This window comes from Mobula hypostoma, chromosome 5 (genome assembly GCF_963921235.1).
Source record: "Mobula hypostoma chromosome 5, sMobHyp1.1, whole genome shotgun sequence".
Lineage (NCBI taxonomy): Eukaryota > Metazoa > Chordata > Chondrichthyes > Myliobatiformes > Myliobatidae > Mobula > Mobula hypostoma.
The window spans coordinates 185,451,281-185,472,920 of NC_086101.1; the positions used below are offsets into that span (position 1 = coordinate 185,451,281).

At 42.2% G+C, this 21,640-nt stretch overlaps 1 protein-coding gene across 4 annotated transcripts in view; it reads left to right on the forward strand.

The window, feature by feature from the left end:
* The window catches only part of aadat (aminoadipate aminotransferase), an 88,379-nt gene that overhangs the window by 33,032 nt on the left and 33,707 nt on the right, over nucleotides 1-21,640 (forward strand). For all 4 annotated transcript variants that reach the window (XM_063049490.1, XM_063049488.1, XM_063049489.1 and 1 more), the window contains 2 exons: nucleotides 11,874-11,939; nucleotides 17,766-17,848. In XM_063049490.1, the coding sequence (XP_062905560.1) occupies nucleotides 11,874-11,939; nucleotides 17,766-17,848 (149 nt within the window). The remainder of the gene's footprint in view (nucleotides 1-11,873; nucleotides 11,940-17,765; nucleotides 17,849-21,640) is intronic.

Consider the following 21,640-nt stretch of genomic DNA (forward strand, 5'->3'; position numbering starts at 1 on the left):
GTTAAATAGATCAAAACATTATCGGCAAAAAGATTAATTTTATATTCCTCCTGATTAACTCTAAAACCCATAATATCTGGATCAATTCTAATTAGTTCTGCTAATGGCTCTATCGCCAATACAAATAAAGCAGGTGATAGTGGACAACCTTGTCTAGTTGACCTTTTTAACTGGAATGGTGTTGAAATTTGAGAGTTTGTCACTACTTTAGCTTTAGGGTTAGAATTTAAAGTTTTATTCCAATTTATAAAAGATGTTCCTAACCCATATTTTTCTAGTACTTTAAATAAAAAATCCCATTCTAATCTATCAAATGCTTTTTCTGCATCCAAAGCTACTACTATACTCTTCTCATCCCTTTTTTGTGCCAAATGAATTATACTGAGTAGCCGGGTTACATTATCTGCCAATTGTCTATTTTTAATAAATCCTGTTTGATCCATATGTATTAATTTTGGTAAATATTTAGATAATCTATTCGATAAAATTTTTGCTATTATTTTATAATCCGTATTCAATAAAGAAATAGGCCTGTATGATGCTGGTTTCATAAGATCTCTGTCTTTTTTTGGCAATACTATTACAATCGCTGTTGAAAAAGATTCTGGAAGTTTATGTATTTTTTCTGCTTGACGTATTAGTTCCATAAAAAGAGGAAATAATAAATCTTTAAATTTTTTATAAAATTCAGGTGGAAAACCATCTTCTCCTGGAGATTTATTACTTTGGAGTGATCCTAAAGCTTCTTCAACTTCTTTTAATGTAAAAGGCATATCTAATCCCTTCTGTTCTTCCAAATTCAATTTTGGAAGAGAAACTTGTGATAAAAACCTTTCTATCTCATTAACATCATTTTGGAATTCTGATTGATATAATTCAGAATAGAAATTTTTAAAGGTTTCATTTATTTCAAGAGGTTTATAAGATATTTTATTTGCCCTTGTTCTAATTGCATTTATTGTTTTGGAAGCTTGTTCTGTTTTCAACTGCCAGGCAACAATTTTATGTGCTCTCTCACCTAACTCATAATACCTTTGTTTAGTTCTTATAATTGCTTTTTCCGTTCTATATGTCTGAAGCGTATTATATTGTAACTTCTTATTGACAAGTTGTTTTCGTTTTTCTTCTGACATATATCTTTGAGGTTCTTTTTCTATTTTTGTAATCTCTTTTTCCAATTGATCTAGTTCTGCCATATATTCTTTCTTAATTTTAGACGTATAACTTATTATCTGGCCCCTAAGATATGCTTTCATCGCATCCCATAATATAAATTTATCATCCACTGACTGAAAATTTGTATCCAAAAAAAATTGAATCTGCTTTTTCATAAAATCACAAAAATCTTGACGTTTTAATAATGTTGAATTAAATCTCCATCTATAAGCCAGTTCTTCCTTATCAGCCATTATTATTGTCATTAATAAAGGGGAATGATCTGATAATATTCTTGCTTTATATTCCATATTTTTCACTCTGTGTTGAATATGCATTGATAATAGAAACAAGTCTATCCTTGAGAAAGTTTTATGTCTATGGGAGTAGAACGAATAGTCTCTTTCTTTAGGATTGATTCTTCTCCATATATCAATCAGATTTAAATCCTTCATCAATGATAAAGTTAAATTTACTACCTTCGATTTTATAACAGCCTTAGTTGATCTATCTAAGACTGGGTCTAAGCAAAAATTAAAGTCTCCTCCAATTAATATTTTTTCATGCACATCCGCCAAATTCAGAAAAGCTTCTTGTATGAATTTTGCATCATTTTCATTTGGTGCATAAATATTCATAAAAGTCCATAGTTCAGAAAAAAGTTGACAATGTATAATCACATATCTCCCCGCAGAATCAGTTATTACATTTTGTATTCTAATTGGTAACGTTTTATTGATCAAAATTGCTACTCCCCTCGCTTTTGAATTAAATGAAGCCGCAACAACACTACCCACCCAATCTCTCTTTAGTTTCTGATGTTCTGTTTCTGTTAGGTGCGTTTCCTGTAAAAAAGCTAAATCTATCTTCATTTTTTTAATATGTGTTAAGATTCTTTTTCTTTTCACTGGTCCATTAAGCCCGTTAACATTAAAACTCAAAAAATTCAATAAATTAGTCATTATTCTTAACAAAGTTACTCCAATCTAAAACATTATTTATCTTCTCAACTTTCATAGTTCCTTGGGGAATCTCTTTAAACTTCACCATGTTGCTATGTGTCTCCCTCCCAACCTTCCAGGCAGAAAGAAAAAAGAAGAAAGAAAAAGTACAAAAAAAGAAAAAACAAAATATCCCCCCACTAATGTTGTGAACGAAAGGATACACAACACTACCCCCCTCCATTTTGCTGGTCGTGGCAAAAGCCACGCTTGCACACATGACTAGCGTAGCAATCGATCAGTGCTTCTTCCAGCTCCCCCGCAACAAAAAAAACATTATATATATATAGACAAAATTAGTATTACTCTTCCCAACTAATATTCCTCCAGTTTTAACCTTTCTTACCCCCCTTGTATAATTGATAATATACTTATACATTCATCCAGCTTCAAAAATCCATCAAGTCCATTCTTTAACCCAATCTTCATCTTCAATCTATCTCGCTCTCCTGGGTTTGTTCTTGTATCTGGTGAATTTTCAGAGAATCTCGCACAAACTGCTCTGCTTTCTGGTAATCATCAAAAAATCTTTTTTCTCCAGCGGGCAAAAAAATCTTCAAGGTTGCAGGATAACGCAGTGTAAATTGATAACCATGATCCCATAGGGTTTTTTTCACTGGATTAAATTTCTTCCTTCTCTTCAAAAGTTCGTAACTTATATCAGGATAGAAAAAAACTTTGTTCCCTTCAATTATCAATGGCCCTTTTCTATCTTTGGCAGCTCGAGCAGCTGCCTGTAGGATCCTTTCCTTGTCTTGAAATCTTGAGAATTTTATTAAAATTGATCGTGGATATTGGTCATCTTTTGGTTTTGGTCTTAAAGCTCTATGTGCCCGCTCAATTTCAATTGATCGAACCTCCTCTTCCATTTGCAAAACATCCGGGATCCATCTTTCAAAAAATTCTATTGGTTTATCTCCCTCCATACCTTCTTTAAGACCAACAATTTTAATATTATTACGTCTACTAAAATTTTCCAACATGTCCGCTTTCTCCAAGAGTCGGTTTCTTTCCGAATTCCAGACAAGCAAATCATTTTCTGTTTTTTCCACTCTATCATTCATATGCCCCATTTCTCTTTCCATCTTCTGAAGCTTCTTATCCATTTTGTCCTGTCTTGCCATAACTTTATCATAGCACATCTCCGTATCTCTAAGCTCTTCTCTTACTTTTCTTAATTCAGCCATTAATTGCAATATAGCCTCTCTCATGTCTCTATCATCTCCTTTACTTCCAATCGCTTCCAATTCTTCCTCCTCTTCTTCATCTGTGTTCTCTGCAGAATCCAATTCTGACTCTGAGTCATTTTCAATTGCAGTGGCTGTCGGTTCTTGTAGTTTGTGTTGTGTCAATTTGCGCATGCGCTCTTCTTTGACTGTGGATTTATGTTTTGGAAGGTTTCCAGGGCGCAGGCCTGAGCAAGGTTGTATGGAAGACCGGCAGTTGCCCATGCTGCAAGTCTCCCCTCTCTATGCCATCAATGTTGTCCAAGGGAAGGGCACCAGGACCCATACAGCTTGGCACCGGTGTCGTCGCAGAGCAATGTGTGGATAAGTGCCTTGCTCAAGGACACAATACGCTGCCTCAGCCAAGGCTCGAACTAGCGACCTTCAGGTCACTAGACGAACGCCTTAACCACTTGGCCACGCGCCCACTTTTTAAATTTAACTATTTAATATATATGTATGTACTTACAGTAATTTATTTACTTATTTTCCTATATTATCATGTATTGCATTTTACTGCTGCCGCTAACTTAACAAACTTTATGACAGATGCTGGAGATATTAAACCTGATTCTGGCTCTGATTCTAAAGCAGGGGTTCCCAGTCTAGGGTTTATGGACCTCTCGGTTAATGGTAGGGGTCCATGGCATAAAAAAGATTACAACCCCTGCTCTGTAGCATGTTCGCATGCTTATAGGCATTGAGTTGCTGCCACATGATTGGCTGATTAGATATTTACATTAATGAGCAGGTGTAGAGGTGTATCTAATAAAGTAGCCACTGAGAATATATGCAGTGTTCCACGTGTGGTTTCATTGGGGTCCCATATAACCGCAGAAAGATGAGCTTATACTTGTACTCCAATCCTCTTGCAATAAGGCCAAGCCTTTTTCCTTAATGGTTGCTTGTGATACCTTCTTGAAGCAGAGAGTGGTGAATCTGTGGAATTCATTGCCACAGTCAGCTGTGGAGGCCAAGTCATTGCGTACATTTAAACACCAGGTTGATAGATTCTTGATTAATAAAGTCTTTTCGGGCTTCCAGCCGGGTGCAGGTATTGATTTTTAATGGATGTTTCGATGACAAACTCTGCCATCTCCATCAGGGATGATGCCTCGGCATGTCTAGTCCAATGGGATTTATACCCCTGATGTCTGTCCCTCCTGACTGGTTAGTCCTCATCCAATCAGGTTTCTGCTGTCCCAAACCTTGTTTATAATCAAACTTCAGTTCTTACTGAGAGTGAGACCTTCATCTTTGTTAAAATTCTTTTCCTCTAGTTTTATTTCAATTACTTCCTTCACCACCTGGTCACAAAAGCCATTGATGAAGCGTAGTAGTTTTGTGCCATCAAAGTCAATCCTGTAATTCAATTATAATCAAGGTGGGATAGCAGAAACCTGATTGGATGAGGACTAACCAATCAGGAAGGATGGACGTTTGGGCTATAAATATCACCGGACCTGAGCATCATTCCTGATAAAGATGGCAGAACTTGTCATCGAAACGTCGGTTACAATCGATAATTGTACCTGGCTGGAAACCCGAGAAGAGTTCATTCGTCATATACACCAGGAAAGCACGAGATCCTTTTTCAGGTGCTTGACTACTAAGGGTGTCAAAGGTTGCAGGGAGAGGCAGGGGAATGGGATTGAGAGGGATAATAAATCACCTATGATTAAATGGCAGGGCAGGCTTCTATGGGACAAATGGCTTAATTCTGGTACTACATCGTCTGGTCTTTATATAAACTTTCAGTGGTTTATATACAAGGATGCCAAGGTGCCATTGAACAACAACCTCTTTCGATCTCCAACTACTTAAAAAATATTGCCCTCTTTCTTTTAATATCAAAATGGACAGCGTCAAATTTTACCATGTCATATTGCCTGTGGCGTGTTTTTACCTGTTCCTTTAGCCTGGCTGATAGAAATTACCTCCATCGAGTCTGTCTGCACTTCTCACTGCCTTGGGAAAGCAGCCAGCATGATCACGGATCCCTCCCTCATCCCTGGTAATTCCCTCTCTCTCCCTTCTCCCATCGGGAGAAGATACAAAAGTGGGAGAGTGCAGACTCAAGGGCTCAGGGACAGATTCTACCCTGCTGTTTTAAGGCACTTAAATGGACCTCTTGTATGATAAATATGAACTCTTGCTCTCTGACTTACCTCGTCACGGCCTATGCACTTCATTGTTCACCTGCACTGCCTCTGTAACCCCAACACTTAATTTAGCTTTATTTCATCAGTGTATTTATGCGTGGTTCATCTGGATGGCATGCAGACAAAAGCGTTTGTTTGTTTCCAGCTGCCGCACAGTAACAGGTCCTACAGGCCCAAAAAACTCCTGCTGCCTAGTTACACTCGTGTGACCAATTACCTGCTGACCTCCACCACTTTGGACTGTGGGAAGAAACCGGATCACCCGAAGGAAACCCACGCAATCACGGGAGAACGTACAAACTCCTTACAGACAGCGAGCCCAGGTCCCTGGTACTGTATCAGTGCTAAACCACTACGCTACTGTCAACTTGAAAAATTGGAATGATCCGTATGGTTGGCATACAAAAGCAAGTCTTTCACTCTATCTCAGTACGCCTGACAATCAATTCCTAATCACGAATTACTAGTCAGGATGTGGAAAAATGTGATGTCTGATAAGAAATGTCAGTGCTACTACCTGCTCCTGCTAGGGACCCAGGTTCATTCATGGTCTCTGGTACTGGCCGTGAGGACCATGTGGGCTACCCCCCCCATCAAGTTCACCATTTTCCTCCCCATCTCAAAGATACATGCTGGTAAGTAATTTGCCTGCTATGAATTGCCCCTTAGTGTAGGCTAATAGTAGGTGGCAGGATGATGAGTTGGAGATGCATCTTTAGCAAGGGAAGTGTAAGGTGCTCCTTCCCTCCACTAGGCCTGCAGGTCACCCTTGGGCAAAGCAGCACCTGCTTAGCTTCACCACCCCCCCCGCCCCCCCCCCAGTGATCAGGGTCACGTGAAGGCACGGGAGCAGGTGGTGGATGGTCGTGTGAGCAGCCGGTGCACATCACAAGTCCTGGTTATGCGACCACTGACGCCAGGCAGGCAATCTCTGAAGAGAGTTGATAATGGCTGGGATCGCCTGTCTTGTAAAGACACTGCCCAGAAGATGGCAAACTACTTGTGTAGAAAAAAATTGTCAAGAACAACCATGATCATGGAGAGACCATGATCACCCACACCATAACGACCCGACACGTAACAAACGAACGAATGGCAAAAAGGATCAGTGTGGATGAGTAACAGAGAATAAATTGCAAGAGTACAAGGAAATTAGGAAGGGGAAACGGGCTGACGAGATTGTTACTCTGTAGCTGGCATGGACTTGACTGGCCAACTTATCTTCTCAGTATTATTTATATTTGCACTATTTGACTTCTTTTGCACATTGGTTGTCTGTCAGTCATTGTTGATTTGTGGATAGTTTTTCTATAAACGCCTGCAAGAAAATTCAAGATTACTTAATGTAATTTCTTGTACACAAGTGTAAAGGAGGATGAAACAAGTGCTACTCCAGATCTGACGTGATGCAGCACAAAAAAGACACCAAAGGTAAAAAACACAATACTGATAATATTTAACACACAATAAATACAAATGCATGAGATATATACATTGATTGTACATTCATACAGTTACATAAGGTGACTGACAGGAAATAATAAAGTAGTAGTGAAGTTAGTCGGGAGAAATTAATTTCAGGACAGTGAGATGTACATACTTAAATAATAAATTGATGTTGAACTTTGAAGTTTGAAATTGCCTCTTGCTGTGTTGTTATAAGTATAAAGTGAAGCTTTTTTAAATTTTTTGTTTTTTTTAATAGAGCCATTCCACATGATTTGTAAATGTCTGTTTTGGACAGACTGGAATGGCAGCACAATCTTGCTGGCTTGAGCAAAGACGATGAAGTTCTGTTCTGTTCTATTCCATCTTGAGGTTAAAATTGTCAGCTGTGTTGCAAACAGTCTGGTTCGTCACATGATGGTGCTGTTCACACAGAGATGTGCGATTCAGAGCAGAGTGTCTTTCTGTTTAAAAGTACATCATTTTCAAAACACACCTACACTGCCTGACTTGAACTCTCTCTGTTCCATTATACCAGCCCATACCCTCTGCTTCACTTGTCTTCTTCTGTTCTTTCTCACCCCCCACCAAGCTGCAACTCTTCATCGTCTTCAACAGAAAGGTGCTCTAATCAAAGTCGTACAACTTCTAAGTAAAATTTATTATCAATGTACATATATGTCACCATATGCTACCTTGAGAATCATTTTCCTGCAGACATTTATGGAAAATAAAGAACTATGATAGAATTTATGAAAAAATATACACAAAAACTGACAACCAATGTGCAAAGAAGGAGGAAAAGTGCAGAGGAGATTGACCTGGATAAGCAGGAGAAATTCTGCAGATGCCTGACATCCAAAGTAACACACAAGAACTGCTGGAGGAACTCAGCAGGCCAGACAGCACCTATGGAAAAGAAGGAATCCGTCGGCATTTCAGGTGGGGGTAAGGGAAGGTGAGAGGTGGGACCAGGTGAGGAGGCAGCTCATAGGCAAAGCTGGGAGGTGACTGGTGGAGGAAGGAAGGGGTGAAGAAGAAGAAAAAGTGTTTGCTTGACAGTGCTGGCACTTACACGTGGAACTGCTAACTGTTCCCCTTAAAATCACGGATGGCATATTGCTGCCTCAGTAAAGCAGCTAATATAATGAAGGACTTCTTCCACCCTGGACTTTCTCTTTTCTACCAATCCCTTATGGTTGTTATAGCTGGGGGTGGTAATGGGGACAAGCTCCCACTTCCTATTAAATGCTCCCAGTGCCATGCGCCTCAAATAGCTTCTGACAACCAAGTCCATCTCCTGGCCTTCGTGTGTGGCTTGGATACTAAGCCCGGTGGAACCATTTATACTGACAAGAGAAGGAACAAAGGCGGGTTACTGGTGCCTTAAACCCAGTCATTTTCAGCAGATGGGGCTCGTCAGCCATGGTTGGCAGCTCATCTAGGAGAAAGAAAACTCTGATCTCAGACCTCCACTGCCTTTCGGCTATACCCATTCGTTGGGGAAAGCTTTGGAAGTAAACCCCGAGGGAAAAAATCCGGAACTGGAGGTCCCTAAGGCAGTCCTGCATTGAGTTCAATGCTGACTGGCGACTCCTGTGATGCTGTTGGTACCAAACGGTATTGGTCTCTGCCGTTCCTTTGGGTTCATCAGCTGTATGGAGAAGGGGAGTTTGCTACATGGGCAACAGTTTGCTCTCCACATCATCCTGCCCTGGCTTGCGTATCTAGACAGCTATGACGCAACATCCATGGTCAACTTTGACCGAAGGTGGCTTCTCTTAGGCAGAAGATACAAAAGCCTGAAAGCACATGTCACCAGGCCTAAAGACAGCTTCTTTCCCAGTGTCAGCCAACTCATGAATCGACCTCTTGTATGATTTAAAAACCCCTTCCAATCTATCTCAACATGGCCCGTGCTCCTTAGTGAACAACCTGCAGTGCGGTTTATCTATTATTGTAAAACTATATTCTACATTCTGTTTTTGTTTATCCCTTCGTACTTATCTATGAAATAATAAACATGACATTTTGCACATGCTGGAAATCCAGAGTAATACACGTTAAGTGCTAGAGGAACTCATTAAGTCAAGCAGCATCTATGGTGATGGATTCATTGTCAACATTTCGGGCTGAAACCCTTCATCAGGATGTTTCAGCCCAAAACATTCATTGTTTATTCTTATCCATAGCTGCTGCCTTGATTGGAAAGGTTGGGTCTGGGCCAAATCAAAGCAGCAGGGCCTTGGCCCAGGAACGTATCGAAGTGGCAGGACCCAGGTCTGAGAGCAAGGAGTGGCCCGAGGTTTGATTGATTTAAGAGCCAGGCCGAATTGGAAAGGTCAGGTACAGGCCGGATCAAGGTGGCAGGGCCTGGGCCTCAGAGTGTAGTGAAGTAGCAGGGCCCGGGTCCAAGAACGAACGACGACCCAAGGTTTGGATGATTTGAGCACTGGGCCAAGTTGAAAAGGTCGGGGTGTCAGGGCCAGAGGTGAGGGACAGGATAGTTCAGCTCGCTACTTCATGAAATTTACTCTTCTCTGCGCTGTACTAAGGCTGTGGCCTGCAATTCGCAGGCTCCTGGATCGGCTGCAGTGAAGACCGGCTTCGTGGCTGTGGACTCATTTTTGTGTTGAATTCAGTTGTTTGCTTGCTTTTGTTGTTTGTACTAATTCTTTTTCCTGCACATTGGGTATTTGACAATGTTATTTTAATGGGTCCTATTGGGTTTCTTTGTCTTGTGGCTGCCTGTAAGGAGATGAATTTCCGGGTTGTTTCTAGTAATTAAACTTTGCTAATATATGTGCTTTGAACTTTGAACATTTCAGGCTAAGACGTGCCTGACCTGCTGAGTTCCTTCAGCATTTTGTATGAGTTGATCGATGAAGCAACTTGGCTGGATGGCACACAAGCAAAATCTTTTCACCGTATCTCAGTACATGCAGCAGCGATAAACCTGCCAACAATTGTCTTCTGCTCAAAGAGCTCATCTGACGTAACCTCTCTCCAGCTTCTTTCCCTGACTTTCCACTTCTGTATTATCTGACTGGCATGTAATTCAAAAGCAAGGACTGAAGGCCTCGTGTATCAGTCAACACCATTAAATGTGCAATTAACATAGTGTGTGCACATTGTACTCCCTGCCTGATGCTCCATTCTGCAAAGCCATTCGTGTGCAGTCAGATAATTCATGATTAGAAGGTGAAACTGCTCTAAAAATAGAGGAACTATTTGAAATGCAAAACAGATACAAGACCAGGTTTATTATGACTAACACATGTGATATTTGTTGTTTTACAGCAATGGTACATAGCAATAAATTTTTAAAAAACTAAAAATTAGGATAAGAAATATCAGAAAGAAGTGCAAAGAGTGAGATAGAATTCATGATCTGTCAGGAACTTGCTGGCGGAGGGAAAAATATTTTCCTAAAATGTTGAGTGTCTTTCCTCAGGCTCCTTTGCCTACGCCCTGACGGTAGCCATAAGATTCAAAGATTCAAAATGCATTTATTGTTAGCGAATTGAAACCCCCTTTGGCTGGGCATCTCTGGAAATACGGCTTGTTAGCCCCTCGCTAACAGGCACTGGATTCCGCAGCGAGAAACCCACCTTTCTCAGTCTTCGCACGTCCAGGGAGTATATGACCTTGGTCCCGCCAAGTCCATGGGGTTGGGATGTCTCACCTACCCAGAGCCCGGCTGGTGTGACTGCTCTGTGATCTACTGCCCTGCATTAGCCAGTCAGCATGAAATAATAGATCGCACACCACAAACAATTATAAAGAAGTATATTTGTGAACGTTAATTTAAGCAAAGAGTTAGTAAAGAAAACAAAGGGGGAAAAAGAACCAAAAAGGTTCATTATAATTAAACAGTCAAATGTGCACAGTTTGGAGCTCAAATCATTCAAAAGCCATATCCCCGGATCCTTGGCAGACCTCCACGCCTGGGTTCCATCAAATCATGTTTCTCCACCTGATCAAATCCTATGAGTGGTTCTCTCTAGCATCTTTCTTCATCTCCCACCAAACAAAGACAAAGACCCACCACCGTTGTCAGTCACAAAACCACTCCCCCAGCCTTCTCTGGAACCTTCTCCCCATTCCACTCTCCTGATTGGATAGCCCACATTCCTAAGCATCCCTTATCTTCAACAATAACCCAAACACCGCTCCTACAGAAAGACCATTACATGAAATACCCTCAAACATTAACAGTATGTATGCAGTCTACAACCCAGAGATTTGCCTTCCCACAGACAGCCATGAAACAAAGGAAGCTGTGGAATCCATTCAAAGGAAAACATAAAACACCCAACGTGCAAAAATAACAAGTCATGCATACGGTAAAAAAAAGCAAGAAACAAAGAATATAAAAACACCAACCCACAAAGTCATCATAAAGAGTCCTGGCATATTCAGTTCAGCTCAGTTAGGTTCAATCTAGTGTGCCACAATCAAAATCGTACAAAATAGCAACAAAAAAAGAAGAAGCCGGAAACCTGAAACACATCATAACGTGAACTACAGAGTCCAATCCACAAACTGTTAATTAAACCTTGCCTAACAGCTAGGACTCTAGCACCACACCTCAGCAGCAGCACGCACGAGGGAGAGAGAGAGACAGAGACAGTTCATCTCTCAATTTTCTGGAAGGTGAGAGTCCTTAATGATCAATGCCACCTTCGTGAGGCATTGCCTTTTGAAGGTGTCTTCAACAGCGTGGAGGCTCATGCCCAATTTAGAGCTGGCTGAGTTTACGGCCTTCTGCGGTTTTTTCTGATCCTGTGCACTGGAACCGCCATACCGGACGGTTTTACAACCAGTCAGAGGGAAGTCCTTTCACTGCACAAATTCTAACCTGCGCAATTCTTTTTTTGCAGATTGCCAGAAAATATGACTTACTGATAATTGAAGACGATCCTTACTTTTTCCTGCAGTTTGAAAAGGTAAATTATCAAAGAGTTTGCATTTATTTAGCAACTATTTAGACCGCTTGGGCACTCTGGTTAGTGTGAGTCTATTACAGCTTCTCGGGGTGTCAGAGTTCAGAGTTCAATTCTGTAAAGAGGTTGTACGTTCTCCCCGTGAGGACGTGGGTTTCCTCCGGGTGCTCACATTTCCTCCCAGTCCTGAGACGTACCAGTTAATAAGTTAATTGGTCATTGTACGTTATCCTGTGATTAGGCTAGGATTAAATAGGTAGGTTGCAGGTTGTTGAGCCAGAAGGGGCTGTTCAAAGGTTCAAAGGTCCGAAGGTCAAATTTAATGTCAGAGAAATGTATACAATATACATCCTGAAATGCTTTTTCTTCGCAAACATCCACGAAAACAGAGAAGTGCCCCAAAGAATGAACGACAGTTAAACATGAGAACCCCAAATGCCCTCCCCAGCTCCCCCCCGCTTGTAAGCGGCAGCGAGCAATGATCCCCCCTTACCCCACCACCAGCAAAAAAAAATGCAGTCGGTACCATCACCGAGCCCAAGCGTGTGTTAAGCAATAGCAAAGACACGGACCAAAGTTACCCCAAAAGCTTCGCATTTCATCCAAAATTCAACAACCCACAGGTTCTCTCTCTCCCTGGAAAGGGAGAGGGAGGTGTCCCCCATTTTCACAGCGAGCGGGAGACATAACAACAACCTGCCGATTTACGATCTTAAAAGTCCATTTCATTGCTTTTTTCATGCTCTGCGTTCAAAGATCTCGGGCCCATAACGAAAGATTTTCCAGCCTCCCGGATGACACACGAGTCTCCTACCGTGACACCCTTGATCCGCCCTTCTCCAGAGCCCCGAGATCTTAGGCTTCCGAACACAATCGAGATTCTCAGGCCAAACCCTTGGCATGTGGAATAGCGGCCAGTCGTGGAACCCTGAGAACGGTTCCCATTCCCGCAAAGAACCGAAGCCTGCGTGTAACTCCAGGTCAGGGTCTTCAAAAGAACCCTGAAAGGAAAAAGTAAAGATATTAAAGGTCGAACTAGAACTGTTTCGTTAGACTCTGTTAGGCACCATCATCCCTCCTAAGCTCCACCCCACTCTATCTCTAAATAAATAGCTTGCTTACCTACTGCCTGTTATGTCACTGGCATTTAGGGCAGCAATGAAGGTCCTCCATCTCTGGCGGTGTTCAGGGCTTCCTTCATCATGTCAGTAGCTTCCTCTTGGTTTTCACTACTGCCAGTCATGCAAATCCCGGGTGGAGACTCAGGAATACTGTCGCACTCGGGTGTAGAAGGATTCTTCATTGCTGTTTCCATAACAGTTTTGTTTGACCAGTCAGGGTGGTTCACCCTGAGCTGAATCCCCGAACCTAGAGGACCAGTGGACCACTACCCTTTGACCTGTTTGGCATGGGTGACCCTACCGAGAGCCAAAGCAACAAGCCCTGGCTCCAGCCAACACAGCTCTCCAGGTCACTGAGGCTCGGAAGCCTCCAAACTCAACAACAAGGTTGTGGTCCTCTTGGAGGAAATAAGTAAGTGAGTAAGTAATGAATCTCTTGAGCATTTCCAGCCAATTACTTTTTTATATAAATGCAGGAAATGTTGGAAACTCCCTGCAGGTTGAGCAGCATCCGTAGAAGAAGCGTTCTGGGTTGGAGACCCTCCATCTGAACCATTTGCATGGCCTATCCTACGTATGAGAGGGGTAGTGGGCAAGCTGACAATAAACAGCAGTAAAGGGCTAAATGCTGATCCAAACCTGGAGGACTTCATTGTGTTGTGCTGGGGATCTTTAAGGGTGGACTGACTGGACTATTAAATTGAGTCGTTGAAAATACAGCATCATTCAGAGTAACACACATCAAAGTTGCTGGTGAACGCAGCAGGCCAAGCAGCATCTGTAGGAAGAGGTGCAGTCAACGTTTTGGGCCGAGACCCTTCGTCAGGATGTCTCGGCCCGAAACGTCGACTGCACCTCTTCCTACAGATGCTTCTTGGCCTGCTGCATTCACCAGCAACTTTGACGTGTGTTGCTTGAATTTCCAGCATCTGCAGAATTCCTGTTGTTTGCATCATTCAGAGTGCTATGTTCCCTCTCCTCTGCAAAAGATTATTTTTCATTTATCCTTACCTCAAGATCTACATACAGTCTATCTCATTGTGACCTTATTGATGTAAACGTCCAGTATTAGCACCATCATCATTATCTGCCAAGTCGTTTGATGTAGGTGATCATGGTCCCATGACTATGATAGTTGTTGGCAAATTTTCTACAGAAGTGGTTTGCCATTGCCTTCTTCTAGGCAGTGTCTTTACAAGAGGTTGTCTGCTTGGCATCAGCGGCTGCATATCCAGGACTTGTGATATAACCATATAACAATTACAGCACAGAAACAGGCCATCTCGGCCCTTCTGGTCCGTGCCGAACTCTTACTCTCACCTAGTCCCACCGACCTGCACTCGGCCCATAACCCTCCATTCCTTTCCTGTCCATATACCTATCCAATTTAACTTTAAACGACAACATCGAACCTGCCTCAACCACTTCTGCTGGAAGCTCATTCCACACAGCTACCACTACCACTCTCTGAGTAAAGAAGTTCCCCCTCATGTTACCCCTAAATATGTACCAGCTGGTCATACAACCATCTACCACCTGCTCCATGGCTGCACGTGACCCTGATCAAGGGGGGGGGGGAGCGCTAAGCAGGCGTTGCCCCTTACTCAAAGGTAACCTGCAGGCTTGTGGAGGGTGGAGTACCTTAAACTTCTTTGGTAGAAACGTATCTCCACCCTGTCACCCAAATACTAGGAGACATGCTTTTCAGGAGAAATAGGGCAACCTTCAAAGAAGTCGTGTGAAACAAGTTCTTTTACGCAGCCAGGAGGCAAATACAATAGAGGCATGTAAGAGGCTGGAATAAAGACAAATGGATTTGTGGAGGATGGACAGATGAGTAGACAGAACGATTTAATTTAGTTAGGCTTTTAACTACTAGTTAAATAGTTGGGCACAACATTGTGGGACAAAGGTCCTGTTCCTGTTCCGCTCTATGTTCTACCTCGCCCCAGAATCTACCACGCACCTACAATTTACAGTGACCTACTAACCTTCCAAACCACAGATAGTTTTGAGAGGTGTGATGGAGCAGAACACAGTGGGAAAATACAGGGCAAATGGGCAAGCTTCACGCAGACGGCACTGAGTTGCTCTGCAAGCTGCACCTTTGTACAGTCAAGTAGACGATTGCCACTGTTGTAAGAGTCCATTTTATCATCCAGGAAATCCTTTCAAGAGTTTGACAACTTCATTCAACTTCACTTGAAATGTTCCCACAACCTATGGACTCACTTTTAAGGACTCTTCATCTCATATTCTCGATATTTATTGTTTGTTTATTATTATTATTTCTTTCTTTCTTGTATTTGCAGTTTGTTGTCTTTTTCACACTATTTGAACGCCCAAGTTGGTGTGGTCTTTCATTGCTTCTATTATGGTTATTATTCTATTGTGGATTTATTGAGAATGCCTGCAGGAAAATTAATCAAAGGGTTGTATATGTACTTTGATAATAAATTTACTTTGAGTTTTGATAACAAGGAGATACAAGTCATCCTTAAGCCTGATTGTGCACGATTTCCGGATTTTGTATCTTCTGTCTGATTGGAGAAGAGAGAAGAGGGATTGGCCGGTGTAGGCATGGCCTTGAATTATGCTGGTTGCTTAACTGAGTCGGCAAGATATATAGACAAAGTGGACAGAGCTTTGGATCTTCTCATCAGAAAGGCATCACTCCTGATAACAAAGCCCATCGCTCAAGGCTGTCTTCCAGGAAGACTAACTTTGAAGTGGTTCTTGTCAGACCTCTGATGGGAGTTAGATTTGTCTCTTTTGCTGTGTTCCCCCTCAGTGATTTCTCTTTCCTTTCCGCTCTTTGACCTTCATCCTTTGTAGCTTAAAACAGAACTGATTACCTACAGCCACAGAGCTCTTGAACCAACCTGCACAACCCTAACCCTACCTCGGCAACAGAACACTACGGGCCACCTCTTGATCTACCATGAATTTGTCTCTGGTTGTGGGATTTTTTATTCTTAATGTCTTGTTTTGCAGTTTTTTTTCTTCACTGCAAGTCTGTGGTGGCCAGTGCGATCATGTTTGCTGTTGTGTGCTGGGGCAGCAGGCTGAGGGTAGCAGACGCCAACAGAGTCAACAAACTCATTCGTAAGGCCAGTGATGTTGTGGGGATGGAACTGGACTCTATGACAGTGGTGTCTGAAAAGAGGATGCTGTCTAAGTTGCATGCCATCTTGGACAATGTCTCCCATCCACTACATAATGTACTGGTTGGGCACAGGAGTACATTCAGCCAGAGACTCATTCCACCGAGATGCAACACAGAGCATCATAGGAAGTCATTCTTGCCTGTGGCCATCAAACTTTACAACTCCTCCCTTGGAGGGTCAGACACCCTGAGCCAATAGGCTGGTCCTGGATTTATTTCATAATTTACTGGCATAATTTACATATTACTATTTAACTATTTATTGCTATTTTTCTATTACTATTCTATTACTATTTATTATTTCCATGACTATTACTATTTACTATTTCTCTTACTATTTATTATTTATGGTGCAATTGTAACGAAAACCAATTTCCCCCGGGATCAATAAAGTATGACTATGACTATATGCTCTCTATGTGGTGGAACATTAGATAGTATAACACAGGAAGAGGCTTTTCACCCCACAATGTTATGGTAAACTAACTGTATGAATCTACTGTATATCCCTGTGATTCGTCTGCATGCAAGTCTCACCATATTTATGTACGTGACAATTACTCGACTTGGCATGACGTGCCTCGAGGAATATGGTCTTAATGCAAGCAAATGGGTGCATTCCTGAAGAAGGGTCTCGGCCCGAAAAGTCAATTGCTTATTCTTGGGGGAGATTCAAACAAGAGGACGTGAGTTGAGAGTTAAAGGGCAAAAGTTTAGGGGTAACATGAGGGAGAACTTCTTCACTCAGAGAATGGTAGCTGTGTGGAACGAGCTTCCAGCAAAAGTTGTTGAGGCAGGTTCGATGTTGTCATTTAAAGTTAAATTGGATAGATAAATGGACAGGAAAGGAATGGAGGGTTATGGGCTGAGTGCAGGTTGGTGGGACTAGGTGAGAGTAAGAGTTCGGCACGGACTAGAAGGGCCGAGTAGGCCTGTTTCCGTGCTGTAATTGTTATATGGTTATATATGGTTCTTTTCTATAGGTGCTACCCGACATGCTGAGTTCTCTAGCATTTAAATGGGATTAGTGTAGCTGGGTTAAGCTGGCTGGTGGTGTAGTGGCATCCACACTCGATTTCGAGGCAAGTGGCCCCGGGTTTGAATCTAGCTGGCTCCATGTGTCTGTGCTGGTTGTGCATCAAGCTAGCAACTCGGCTTCATAAAAACACAGACAAAAATGCTAAAGAAATGGCAAGGTTGTGCCACAAGGTGCAGAAAGGAGCAACGATGTGGCTGGGTGCTGTGAGCCAAAAGGCCCATTTCTGTGCTGGAGAACTTTCGGACTCAGTACCTCGAAAGTTGCCTTCGTTTATCTTTCTTTCCCTGTTCTCACTAAGGGTCTCTGAACTGAAACATTGATTCTGTTTCTCTTCCCATAGATGCTGCCTGACTTGCTGAGTGTTTCTGGTCTATCCAGCCCCTGGTTTGTTTGCCGAGTTTTTCTGTGACTCTGAACTGGAACTCAAACTCACACTCAAACAACAAGTGCTAGGAACTGTGAATCTAACTATCACTCTCCTTTGTTCCTCGTTTCGTTTGCAGCCTTGGACACCATCATTCCTCTCTCTGGACGTTGATGGTCGGGTACTAAGGACAGACTCCTTCTCCAAGATCTTATCCTCAGGGTAAGGGTATTTATTTGCTTCTACGCTCACGTGGTATTTATTGCAGGTTGAGCATCTCTTTTCAGAAATGCTTGAGGCTGGAAGCGTTTCAGATTTTCAATTGTTTTCATCTGAACTAAACTAGGCATGACAACCCGCCTAAGAGCACTGAAATGTTACGTTTATCCAGTTGTGTTATCTGGCTCAGAATGTTGGACAATATCTAGTAACATGAGGAAACAAATTGTAGCAGCAGAGATGTGGTTTTTGAGGAGGATGCAAAGAATATCGTGGACAAAATGAATATCTAAAGAGGATGTCATGAACAGAGCAAACACAAAAACAGAAATAATGTGTGAGATCATGAAAAGGCAACGTAACTTCATTGGACATGTGATTAGGAAAGAGGAGTTAGAATGCATGGTAATTATGGGAAAGATTGAAGGGAAGAAAGCAAGAGGAAGACAAAGACAAATGAATATGGAGACAGCAGCCAGAGAATTGGAAATGAATACCAATGAATTGATCCACTTGACCCGAAAAGGAGTGTGTGGGCCATGGCAGTCAAAGCTCAAACTGGGCACGGCACCTGATGATGATTGATTGACAAAAGTACAGTGACGCACATGTGCATGATGACCTTGTTAAAAGAAAATTGAAAACCATCTATTAATGTTAACTAAGAACGGGTGAGATAAGAATGCTGTACAATTGTTGCTATGGCGACTGATGTTCCAAGGGAAGGAGAAGGTAGTTTGCTTTGGGAAAAGGGCAGTGATTTTCAATATAAACAATTAAGGCAGTTGAGATGGTGTAAGTTATAGTAGTGCACATCAAAATGCTAGAGGAACTCAGCAGGTCAGGCAGCATCTATGGAGAGGAATAAACAGTCAATGTTTCAGGTTGAGACCCTTCGTCAGGAGTGGTGAAAGGTCTTGGATTGTTTATTCCTTTCCATGGATGCTGCCCGACCTGAGTCCTCCGCATTTTGATGTGTGTTACTCTGGATTTCCAGTATCTGCATAATCTCTTCAAGGGTTCTTTTATTATTAAAGTAGGTATGTATGTATACAACTCTGAGATTTTTCTTCTCCAAGTAGCCAGGAAACAAAGGAAAACCATGGAAGTCAGTTCAGAGGGAAACAGCAAATCCTCGCACAAAAGAAGAACGGCAAAACCATCATCAACCACCCCCCCAACCCAACTCCCCCCACACGAAACACAACAAGAACATCACACCCCCCATCCCCCTCTCTCCACACAAAAAAAACCTTCAAAAATCTAGTGTAAATCATAGTATCTGTTAATTTTGGTGAGAGTGAAAAGAATAAAAGAGAAGCTTCTATTTTCACCAGCGAGACAGGGGAAGCAGATGCGACATTTAGGGAACTAGAAAAGATGGAGGATCGTGCTTCTCCCCAAGAAAGTTGTTTACATTCAACACACACTTCCTGAAATGCTGGGAGCAGGAGCAAATTCAGCAAAAACTTTCAGTAAGGAATTAGATAAATACTTCAAAAGAGAAATGATGCAAGACTACAGCTATACAGAACAGCAGACTAAGGATTCAGGGTCAGCGCAGGTACAATGAGCCTATGGATTAATGTACACATGGAGGTTAAGTGCGAGATGTTTGATTTTGATGCTTCACATTAACTTTTAGCTAGCTGTTATTATGGACAATGGTTGCTTCCTCTTTAAGTTTCCATCTCATTTTAACACCAGTTGAGGTTTCACTTGTACTGCTTCCATGTATATTTAGCAGAGACAAAGGGGAAGGAGCTAAACTTGGTTTCCAAAAACATGAGAAACTACCACACAGGAAGAGGCCCTTTGGCCCACAGTGTCTATACTGACCCTGATGCCAAAGTAACTAATCCCATCTGCCTGCATTTGGTCCACATCCCTTCACTCTCTGCCTGTTCCTTTGTCTGTCTAAGTGCCCCCGTAAACTTCACCGTTGTATCTGCTTTTTCTACCTCTCCCAGCATTGCATTGAAAGCATCTACCACTCTGTGTTTAAAAGCAAAAACTTGCCTTATAAATCTCCTTTACTCTTCCCCCCTATTATTAGCTATGCCTTCCAGTGTTTGACATTTCTAGCCTGAGTGGCCAGGTGAAGATATGTCTCTACCAAAGGAGATGTAAGGTGCTCTTTCCCTCCGCTAGCCTACAGGTCACCCTTGGGCAGGGTGTAGCACCTGCTGAGCCCCCCCACCCCCGGTGTCAGGGTCACATGAAGCCATGGGAGCAGGTGGTGGATGGTCATAGTCATATCGAGCCCGAGGGAAATTGGGCTTCGTTACAGTTGCACCAACCAAGAAGAGAGTATAAATATAGCGATATAAAACTATAAATAATTAAATAATAATATCTAAATTATGCCAGGAAATAAGTCCAGGACCAGCCTATTGGCTCAGGGTGTCTGACCCTCCAAGGAAGGAGTTGTAAAGTTTGACGGCCACAGGCAGGAATAACTTCCTATGACGCTCAGTGTTGCATCTCGGTGGAATGAGTCTCTGGCTGAATGTACTCCTGTGCCCAACCAGTACATTATGTAGTGGGTAGGAGACATTGTCCAAGATGGCATGCAACTTGGACAGCATCCTCTTTTGAGCAGATGGTGCACATCACAAGTCCTGGTTATGCAACCACTGATGCCAGACAGACAATCTCGGAAGAGTATTGATAATGGCTGGGGTCACCTGTCTTGTAAAGTCACTGCCCAGAAGAAGGCAATGGCAAACCACTTCTGTAGAAATATTTGCTAAGAACAATCATTGTTGTGGAACAACCATGATCGCCCATGTAATACAACATGACACATAACAAACGAACCCTGAGAAAAAGATTCTATCTACCCTAACTATGCTTCTCCTAATCTTATAAATTCCCCTCAGCCTCCAGCACTCCAAAGAAAATGACTCAATTTTATGCAACCTCTTCTCATACCTTGTCCCCTTCAATCCTGGCAGCATCCTGGTAAACCTGGCCCCCTCAAACTCTCCACATCCTTTTTATAATGTGATCAGAACTGTGTTCAATACTGTAAATGTGGCCTAACCAAGGCTACATACAGCTAGAATATGACTTGCCAACTTTGAGACTAAAAGTTGTCTTGATCAATGAAGGCAAATGTGCCATTTACCACCCTAAGCATTTGTGTTCCACTTTCAGGGACCTATGACTTGCACCCCCAGGTTCCTCTGAACATCAGTGCTCCTAAGTGTGCTGCCATTTATTGAGTACAAAAGCTGCAGAGAGATGTAAACTCAGCCACCTCCCTCATGGGCACCACCCTCCCCATCGTTGAGGAAATCTTCAAAAGGTGATGCCTCGAAAAGGCATCCACAATCATTAAGGACCTCCACCACCCAGGACATTGTTACCATCGGAGAGGAGGTGCAGGAGTGTGAAGACACACACGCGACTGCTTTAGGCACAGCTTCTTCCCCACTGCCATCAGATTTCTGAATGGTCCACTAACACATGAACACTATCTCAAAATGTTGCTCTCTTTTTGCTATACTTGTATATCTTAATATACTTAATGTAACTTTCTTGTATTGCACCGTTCTGCTGCTGCAAAACAAAAAATATCATAGCCTATGCCAGTGATAATAAATCTCATTCTGGTTCTATACTTCCATTTAAACCAATATGACACACCACACCTGTTCAGATCAAAAAGTTAAGGAGCATTTATTATCGAGGTATGTATACTATATACAGCCTTGAGGTTTGTCTTCTTACAGGCAGCCACAAAACAAAGAAACCCAGTAGAACTCATTGAAAAGAAGGCCGTCAAACACT